Source organism: Drosophila suzukii, chromosome 2L (genome assembly GCF_043229965.1).
Source record: "Drosophila suzukii chromosome 2L, CBGP_Dsuzu_IsoJpt1.0, whole genome shotgun sequence".
NCBI lineage: Eukaryota > Metazoa > Arthropoda > Insecta > Diptera > Drosophilidae > Drosophila > Drosophila suzukii.
Genome location: NC_092080.1, coordinates 3,002,456 through 3,012,273, shown reverse-complemented (window position 1 = coordinate 3,012,273; position 9,818 = coordinate 3,002,456). Strand labels below are relative to the sequence as shown.

Below are 9,818 nucleotides of genomic sequence, written 5' to 3'. Positions count from 1 at the left end.
TCCGTAATGGTTGTAAATTGCCCTAACTACAGTTAAAGCAATATTAAAATAAGATTTTTCAGCTTATGGATAAATTATTTAACTTCGAAGTTACTATTAAGATTTTTAAAATACTTATATGAAAAATGTATCCTTTTTTAAAAGTCTTTAAAATAATATTTAAGCTGTTTATAATTCCAATTTATCTTTCTTAAATGAATAGATAACAGGATATTATGGAAAGATATAGACAATATATAATATAATAATATATCTTCCAAGATTATACTCACAAACTTCCCTTTGCCAACTCTGTTATTACCAAATCAATTATTATAATCAAAGCAAGAAAAAAAAGGAAAGTGACAGTGACGAAACCAAAGCAGAAACATTAAATTGATTAGACCACTTCAATCTATCAGTTCGAAACTTTCCGGTAAGAGCAACGTAAGTTGCGATCAGTTTACCAATGCCAAGGCTATGTCAGTACATACATCTGGGTTATGCAACGTCTAATGTTAATTTTTCCAAGCTAATTTATCACTAGTCAAACACAATAAAGGGCAGAGCCGGTCAACGGCTAAAAAAAGCCACACCAACTTATGAAATTGTGCATACAGCCTACAAAGTGTTCCCGACGTATACGTAATGTGATTAATTGCGTATACGCCGCATGTAACACATGAACGGAGCCCAGAAGCCGTGATAACCGGCTGATAAGCCATCCAATGAAAGGCGAAACAATTAGATGAGGCCCACAGATGCTGGGTGCAAGGCTCCCCCCTCCAGAAGCCGAAGGACCCGCACACAGACAGAGACATCCAAACACTCCAACATCCTTTTAACGTGGCCAACTGGACTCATTTCCAACAACGCGACATGCGCCGGCAGAGTGTGCGAAAGGCAGCAGGGTCGCGTGTCTGGCAAGTTGGCTGTGTGCTGGCAACGTGTGGGAGTCCTCCTGTCCCAAGAGCACATTGCGAAATGATCTATGCGGAAACATTCAGCCAGATGTTCTGACTACTGTTGTATTATATCTGGGATGGTCAATATATTGGTAATTTAAATATATTAAAATTTATTTTTTCAATTGTTTCAAAGATGGCGTAACTTACGTTTCTGTTTTAGACTGAAGTAAGCAATTATGCTTAGGCACATTGTTGAATTAGTTATATCGAATTAATTGCCACATTTAGCTATTTACTCCAGTTTTTGTTTACATTTTTCTGGGGGACTCGTGGTAAAATTATGGGCCTGTAAAATATTACATAATAATGACAGTTCTAAAATCTTAAATTAACTAAGAAATTCAATTATGAAAGAAACTTACTCTCTAGCTAAGAAAGTTTTTTTTCTTAAATAATTTAGAATTTTAGTCCAGTCATTATTATGTAATATTTTCAGACGCAATAGTTTTTTTTTTATGACTTATGACGACCTAATAATATCAATAAGATATATTATAATATCTTTAAGAAACATTTTTAATTTTCCACAATATTTATTATAGGTAAGCAAGTTAATATATTTTTTAACTTTTTCAAAGCTGTTTAAGACAAAGGTTAAAAAATTATTCTTCAACTTTTAACTGGCATCAGTTACCCCAAACCCATCGTTTCAAAAAAGAGATATTAGTTGTTCATAGTTAATAGAGATTTTTAGTCAAATTAGTTTATTTAAAGTGTCTTGTCAAAGTAGGTATACTTAGGAGGATTTACAAATTCAAACCCCACTGTTCTCCTTGATCCAATCCCTGGCGAAGCTCACGCGGGAGTAGACACCCGGATAGTCGGGCTTGGCGCAACCGTAGCCCCAGCTAACTACGCCCACCAGCTCCCCCGATTCGCTGACCATCGGACCGCCGGAGTCGCCTTGGCAGGCATCCTTGCCGCCCTCCATAAACCCGGCACATATCATTCGCTCGGTGACCCCACCGTATTGCTTGTACTTTTCGCTGCACAGCTCCTGATTGACCAGGGGCACCTCCACCTGGCGCAGCCACTCCCTGGACTCCAGCAGGTTTTGGGTGTTACCCCAACCACTCACAAAGCAGGTCTCCCCGTCCATGAACTTCATCTGCGGCTCGGGCAACTTTATGGCCTTTTTGGTCTCATCGAATTTGATGGGATGCGCCAGCTGGAGCAGGGAAAAGTCGTAATCCACATTGGTGAAATTGAACTGGGCGTGCTGGACGATCTTCTGGACTCGAAGGAGTTCACCACTGCGGGCAAACTCACTGGTGCCCAAGCGTATTTTCAGGCGATCCGCGGTTTTTCCACTAAAATACATAAGAATGTTGATTTTTTCCATAGAAAGTTTAAGGAATCTCTCTTCTTACTAAGTACAATGGGCAGCAGTTAGGATCCACTCCTCCGAAATTATCGAGCCTCCACAAATATGAGACGAAGTTTGCAGGGAAACCTGATGAGGTGCATCGGTGATATTAATGCGATGACCGCCCACAATTCGACCATCCAAGCGAGGAGATAGTTTCCAGGGTTTTTCCAACACATCCTTTAGCGACCGCTGTCTTTTGATGGGCTGCGGTATCAAACAAACTCCCGCCAGAACCAACAGGCTGCACTGCAGCACTAGAAACAAGCGAAGGGCCAACATGGTTATTCCACAAGAAACAGAAGTGTACTATGGCCTAAAGCAGAGCAAAGCCTTATATAGTTGTTCTCTGCAATTCGTTGTTCTTTTCTTGGATTAGTGATAGCCACCCATTGGGAAGAAGACCTGCTGGGAAACCACTGTGCAGCTTATCAGCCCACTGACACACTAAATGCTCCAAAAACAACTAGTTTTAAGGGTGGCATTGGACACACTCTTTTTTTTAAAAAGACATTTATCTTGAACTACAAATATACAGGCCTACCATTCAGTTGCTTAATTGGGTCACTTGATTTTCACCAAGCAAGGTTTCAAGTTCATTTTAGGCATATCTTACAATTAACCTTTTTAAGTTTAATTTTTACTTTACTTGAATTGGGCACAAGCGTCTCACAGTACAGTTTAATAGCCAAGATTTCGTTTTACAAGGTTTCATTTTCATTATATGAATAAATTAATTAGGCTTGTGATGCTGTTCGATTTAATCCACCACATAGATCAGGTTTCTTCCCACTTCGGTCAGCTTGCCGGCCTGCTCCAGGCTGACTTTCTTAGAAGCCACATCCAGGATAAAGTTGCCCTCACTGAGCACAGTCTTTCCCGCTTTGTAGTCCTCAAAGTTGGGTATCTTCCGGGGGCCAAGAACGGGATCCTCGTAACGCCAGATTTTCAGGTTAGCCATGTCCGTTTTGAGCCCAATGATCTTGGAAAGCTTTTCACGCAGGGACTGCACAGTGTCGCCTTCGGAAATGACAGTGTTGACCTGGAAAAGCGACGAACGTTCGATGGGGTTCGTCAGCTCCACGCTCACATTGGGAGCCACTGAGAAGCTGATGAAGGGCGAGCCAGGACGCACTTCTTCACGAGTTTTCTCCGGCGCTGAAGGGTCGTCGGTGTACTTAATTTCCAGGACATCCAGCTAAAGGGAAATAAAAGTTGGTAAAAGGGAAATACTCAAAAAATATAAGAAACTCACATCCAGGGTGTTTTTCAGGTACTCCAGATTACTTATCAACACCTGGCGCTCGTCGAACTCCAAAGTGACGGCCAGAGCAGCAACTCCCTTGCCAGACTCCACCTTTTCGCGAATCATCTGGGCAAAGGGCATCACGCGCTTTATGAACTTCTTCAGCTCAGCCTTTTGTTGCAGTGTAGCAGCGATGACTTTGTTGTCCGGCAGGGCTTGTGACTTGTTGAACAATTCCTTCATGGTATCCAGCACGCAGCACTGCCAAGGAGGATAGGTCTTGGCCACCCAGACAAGTCCGCGATTCGGTTTCTCCTGCTGGACACTGGCAGATTTATCCTTTCCGGCCTTGCCTTTCAGTTGCAGCAAGTTCTTGAGGTTCAGACGGAACGAGTGAGCGGCTTCCATGAGATACTCCGAGCACAGGATATCCACTTCGTTGATGGCTCCAACTTCCGGCCAGCGAGCGTGAACAATTGACTCCTTGTTGCCCAGCAGTCCCCAAACATGCTCCGCCATGTGAGGACAGATCGGGGAGACCAGAAGAGCTTGTCTTCGGATAAACTCCAGTACCAGATCCTCATGCATTCCCTGGGCGCCACACAGCTCTCTGTACTTGTCCCTGGCCAATTGGAGTTCGTAGAAGCCACTCCTCAGAGCCTCCTTAAACAACATCTTCCGGTAGTTGTCGTCAGTTTGCTGCGTTTTCAAATTGAGCTCACTCAGGAAGACCTGATCGTTGAAGGTCTTATCCGTGCCCTTTCGCAGACTGCTCCTGTTGTCCAGCATCTCCGTGACCCACTCAATGAAGGTGTACAGACGGAGGATACCTGCATCCGCAGTGCTCTCCACAAAGTTGGCATCCTCCACACTGTCGCCGGCATCGGCCAAGCAAAGACGCATACCATCGGCTGAGAATTTGTCCACAGCTTCGGTTAGGGTGAGGAAGTTTCCATCTGATTTCGACATCTTGGAGGAATTGAGCAACAGGTGACCATTGACACGCATTCCCTTGGGCCACTTGTTCTCATCATTTGGCCAGATGGCGGCGTGATTGTAGAGACAGAAGGTCAAGTGGTTCTGGATGAGATCCTTGCCAGAGACACGAAGATCCATCGGGTACCAGTACTCGAACTCGCGACGCAGAACAGCAAGATGTTCCTGCTTAATGGCCGTCTTCTTGGGCAGTGGGGTTTCCTTAAAGAAAATGTAGTCCCAGATCTCGGAGGTCATGTCCGACGGTTTTATGCCAAAAGGTCCTGGCTTCTCGCCGCGGAAGGTGCCGCCCTGCAGCAGATGAACCACGGTGTAAAAGGCCATGTAGATGGTGGAGTCCGACAAGGATTCAATCAGCCACTTGTCGTCCCAAGGCAGTTTGGTTCCCAGGCCGTAGGTCCTGGAGCAGGCGTACTCGTGCAGCCAGTTCAAGCAGGCCTCAAAGTTGTTGCGCGCCTCCTCGTGGAAGGTTTCCATGTCCTGCAGGATCTTAGTGGCCTGAGCCTGCCACACGGGCTCTCCATAATTGAGGTACCACTGGTTGCAAAGAGCCACCACGCACTCGTCGGCTGAACGCGACATGATGGTCTTCTCCGGCTCGTAGTAGACATCTGCCTCATTGGCGTCGACCAGGCGCTTCTGCAGGTCCTTCTTCACATCCTGGATCTTGCGGCCGGCAAACTCGCCCACCAACATGACGCCGTCATAGAAACCTATTTTTAAGGAAATACATTAAGTAAGAGAAACTCTAGAGTGATTATATAGATGCGCTTACTCTTGAGGTAGCACATTTCCTTAGCTTCGGCCAGCTTATCCTTGTCGTTTTGCGACTGAATCTTCAGGGTCTCATAGGCATGGACGGCACACAGCTTGCCAAGCGTGGGCACTTCGATGATGGGAATGGGTTCGTAGGGCACAACCATCTCATCCTTCAGTCCGTACTTCTGGCGGAACGCCTCCTTCTTTTGCAGATCCACCAAAGCAGCGTAGTCATCGGGGGAATCGGAGGGCACTGAAGTGACCACACCCGTTCCCTTGTCCTCCTTGATGCTCAGCATGGGCAAGGTGTAGACAATCTTGTGGGGGGTCAGGGGAGCCGACAGGGGCACTCCCAGCAGGTCTTGGCCAATCAGCTCAGCCAGAACCTTGATATCACCCTCCACGGCAGTGAATCCCTGATAGGTCATATTTCTGGCTGCCCTACGCGTGCTGATCCACACTTCGTTGTTCCTGCTGGTCTGCCAGGCGATGTACTTGATGTCCGGATGCAGCCAGCAGTTGGTCTGGCCGTACATGGTCTCCGGACGCAGTGTGGCGGCCACCATGTAAATGGGCTGCTTGATGGAGCTGGGATAGGATTATAGGAGGGTAATTATTGAAATCCCATATGGCACCAAAGAAGTACCTCAAAGCCTTGGGCGTCTCCAGCACCTTCATCTTGATGAGCGTGTACTCCTGGGGACCCACTCCCTCGCCAGTGGAGCGATCGTGGTCCATGCAGGGCTGGCCATCCTTGGGCGAGAAGATGGTGTACCGCTTGCCGTACATGATCTTGCCGCGCTCCTTCAGGTGATTGAACTGCCAGCGCACAAAGGAATCGAAGTAGGGATTGGCATCGGTGGTGATGAAGGTGCGGCGCCAGTCGATGTGCACGCCGATCCTCTTGAGATCCTGCACCGCCAACGGTGGGAAGTAGTTCAGCCAGTGCTCGGCATTGGCAAAGTCCTTGATCTCCTCGTCCTTGAGGCCGAGGCTCTGCATGATTTGCCATTGGTACTTGGCGGCCCCGGTCTTGGCCACCGCCTTGCTCTTCTTTCCCTTGGACTTATCCTTGGGCACCTCGGAGGTGGTGGTCTCCTCGGGAGCGGGCGTGGCCTCCTGGGTGTCTGGGAACTTGGGCGGGTAGCCAAACTGCTCCAGCTCCCGGGTCAGCTTGTCGGCACAAGCCTTGATGGGCATTCCCGTGCAGTGGAAGCCAAAGGGCCAGAGGACGCGGCGTCCCTTCAGCCGGTGGTAGCGCACCGAGTATTCCGCCTTGGAGAGCGAGAAGGTGTGGCCCAGGTGGAGGCGGCCGTTCATGTAGGGAAAGGGGAAGGTCACGAAGAACTTCTCCGCCTGCCGCTTCTTTGGAGCCGTCGGTGCGTCCGACTCGTGGACGCGCTCCGTCTCCCAGCGCTGCTGCACCTCCTGCTCGATCTTCTGCAGGTACTCCACCTTGAAGGTGCCCTTGCGTTCACTGGTGGCCTGTTTTAGTGGTGAAAAAGGGTAATTAGCATGGAATTTGCATTTTGATGATGCACTCTTTCGGCGGAAAGTTGCATCAGCCGGCTTGTCCTCGTGGCACCCTCGGTGAGTCATCAACGGGGGACACCTACTTCTTCCTTTAGTACTCACCATTTCGGATTTTTCAGGGGTCTTGCCAATTGTTTAAAACAATTATTTCATTCAAATCACAGCAGTTGCAAAAATCAAAAAACAGTGCAACGTGTTTACCGAAATCAGTGCTGCCAGCTTAGCTATTCTCACGTCAATTTTGGCTAGAACTAGAGATGTGCAAAATATAAACATATCGAAGTATCGAACATCGATATTTATACATTTATTCTACATAAACTGCATTGTTTTACATGTGTAAACTGCTTTAATGCACATGTGAACTGCTTTGTTTTAGTGCAGCTACTGAGCGGCAGAGGGCGCCAATAATATAGCTGAAAATTGATATTGTAATTTTCAAGTGATTGTAGTTTTCCAGGAAAAGTTTGATTCTTCCACTACAAATCATTTGTAAAATTAGGAATTTCGAGAATAACCTTTACTTTTAGGGAATATTCCAAACTTATTTTTATATATAAAAATAAAAAACAGAGAAAGTTCCATTAAAAATTTTAAATCGCCTTTAAACTATGTATATCTTTAGCTTTTCTTAAGTAAATCTCTAAAATGTTCAGTAATTTAGTACATAAGTATCAATATGTTGATGCTGATTTTCTTTTCTGTTAAGCAATCCTTCTTTTGTTTCCCCTTGGAAGTCATAGAATCCTTAAGCTTACGCGCAAATTCCGTCCCTCCAACACATAAATAAATGGGCTTGAAATTCACAAAAAAATGAAGATGAAAACAGAATATCAGCCTCAAAATATTCAGATAAAAGTGCGTAAAGCGGCAGTTGTAGTAAAATTCATGAGTTGCGAAGTGCGTTGACTCTTTGCGGCAAGGAGACACGTCTCGGGCAGTGGATTTCGCCTCTTAAATAGATAATCTCCATTCTGCAGACCTTTGTTTTTCTTCCCCCTTTATTGCGGAAGAATTTTGACTATTTTGTAAATTAATCGGCGGTTGGGCGATGACACTGTTCAAGGATTTTCAGAGCACATTTTGAAAACAAAACATTGAACTCTCTGGTCTTTCGGTTTCGATTTCATTATGCGCCGCATCTCAATTGGGGGTAAACAACGTGAAAACAACTCCTCAGCTTCTAATTGAGTTGGAAACTCAACTCTTTGGCAGATGAAGCTTGCGGAAAATGCCAACACGTTCCCCTGCAAAAATGGGAAAAAGCTGCACCGATCGTCACTTCGATATGCAAATGATTGCCAAATTGTCGCAAGAGATGCCAAAAATTGCAGCCAAAATCCGAGCTTAAAGTGGGTGCTACTGTCAGGGCTAAAGCCCTTTGAGCTGGCAGCCCAGAAAGCGGGTCGTCGGGTCGCGATTCCATCCAGCGATTGCCAATCGACGCCAGCGGCACCCCAAAAGCAAAAGGTTCCGGCAAAGTCGGGGAAAATCACATACCCTTTCGAGTAGTTTTCCTCAAATCCGGGTAATTTATCAAATAAAGAAGGTTTTAGAAGGACAAAACTAGATTGAATATTATACTAAAATATCTGTAGTAGACAAATGTGACAAATTTATGGAAAAGTATACAGGTATATGTATGATCATCTAGTAAAATATGTTATTACAATTATTAATATCATCATTCTTAAGAAATAATTCTAAAAATAAAACAATGAACTGCATGGCATAGTTTTATTTAATATATTGGGTGCGTGCGATAACGCCCAGTAAAGTAAAGTAATGGGCGTTATTTCACTGGCCCTTATGGCATACACCCCGCTGTATTTCTTTTTACTTTTTACACCCACAGACTACCATTAATATCCTTATACCCTATGAAAAACTATATTGTATCTCAAAGTTAACCAATTTCTGTCAAAGATTCTTAATGCTTATCTCGATGATCTGATGGTGCAAATCGTTTTTGAATGCCACAAACCGTGTTGCTGTCTGCGATTTCGGTTGTCTGAGTGTTTGGTGTTGCTGGCAGTTGTCGGTTGTCGGTAGTTGGTTGTTGCTGGTTGCATTTTGCACTTTGGCTGTTAAGTTTATCGAGTGCGGAGTTCAAGTACACCCACAGTTGAGTCGTTTCTCGGTCTTGACAAATACTTGGCAATTGTGTAATCAAATTACCGGATCAAATCGCCCTTTCCGTCTTTTTGTCTCTTGCTTTTCTGGGAAATTTATCAAAGTTTAAGAATCTTCTTTTTGGTCATTATGCAATAAATTGAGGTAAATTTGCTTATTGTATATAATTAAAATACATGTTCTGTATCCTTGTTCATATCCTTACTTACATTTTTATCATAATTACAGTCGTTAATCTTGTCCTAAATTCAAACAGAATTATTTACGCTTTGGTTAGTAGTACTTTTGTTTTTATTATACAGATATATTCAATTTTTAGGACCAGTTAATTATTTATGACCCCAAGACGAATATAAATTTCCTTGGCAAGCCCTATTGGTAGCTCCTTGGCAAGATCTATATACCTCGTTGCTCTCGTCCCATCAGCAACATATTTTTGCAGCTCTTGGCCCGTTTTGCATAATTACGACTTGGCTGGCTTAATAAATAAGAAAAGTTCACAATTTCCATTGGGCCACGCAGGCGTTGCTCTAACAAGCATAAAAAACGCATTTGCATATGCATTTGTGCGTGCGTGGGCGTTGCATTTGTTGCATTTGTTGTTGCCACAATGCAGCCGATGAATCACGCGTGATATTCCGCAGTTGCAGTTGCAGTCTGTGAACTATTGTCTACCTTTGCTGCCGTATTATTCTCTTATTTATTTTCCACTCCCCCCTGGCAAATAAAGTGGACTTTGCACTCCGCCAACGGGTTGACATTTTCATTATGGAAACTCTTTTATTTTTTCTATTTTTCCTTGTAGTGTGGACATGTTTTCTCGCTCTCCCTCGATTGC

General features: G+C 44.7%; 2 protein-coding genes across 2 annotated transcripts; both read right to left on the bottom strand.

Annotated features, from left to right (window-relative positions):
* Positions 1-1,628: 1,628 nt before the first annotated feature.
* On the bottom strand, positions 1,629-2,782 carry LOC108006771 (trypsin-1). Its single transcript, XM_017070325.4, has 2 exons — positions 2,318-2,782; positions 1,629-2,257 (listed from the first exon to the last, which is right to left on the bottom strand). The coding sequence occupies exons 1-2, from the start codon at positions 2,593-2,595 to the stop codon at positions 1,702-1,704; spliced, it is 834 nt and encodes a 277-aa protein (XP_016925814.2). The 5' UTR covers positions 2,596-2,782; the 3' UTR covers positions 1,629-1,701.
* A 126-nt stretch (positions 2,783-2,908) lies between these two features.
* Positions 2,909-7,093, bottom strand: LeuRS (Leucyl-tRNA synthetase). The gene is made up of 5 exons (XM_017089763.4): positions 6,950-7,093; positions 5,961-6,799; positions 5,331-5,902; positions 3,569-5,268; positions 2,909-3,511 (listed from the first exon to the last, which is right to left on the bottom strand). The coding sequence occupies exons 1-5, from the start codon at positions 6,950-6,952 to the stop codon at positions 3,074-3,076; spliced, it is 3,552 nt and encodes a 1,183-aa protein (XP_016945252.2). The 5' UTR covers positions 6,953-7,093; the 3' UTR covers positions 2,909-3,073.
* Between the last annotated feature and the right edge of the window lie 2,725 nt (positions 7,094-9,818).

Bases quoted from the DNA above. Each gene is read 5' to 3' on its own strand.
- LOC108006771 (XM_017070325.4), bottom strand. From the start codon at position 2,595: ATGTTGGCCCTTCGCTTGTTTCTAGTGCTGCAGTGCAGCCTGTTGGTT. The intron at 2,258-2,317 runs GTAAGAAGAGAG...TATGTATTTTAG, and splicing joins ACTGCTGCCCATTGTACTTA to TGGAAAAACCGCGGATCGCC.
- LeuRS (XM_017089763.4), bottom strand. The intron at 5,269-5,330 runs GTAAGCGCATCT...CCTTAAAAATAG, and splicing joins GGAAATGTGCTACCTCAAGA to GTTTCTATGACGGCGTCATG. The intron at 3,512-3,568 runs GTGAGTTTCTTA...ATTTCCCTTTAG, and splicing joins ACCTGAAAAACACCCTGGAT to CTGGATGTCCTGGAAATTAA.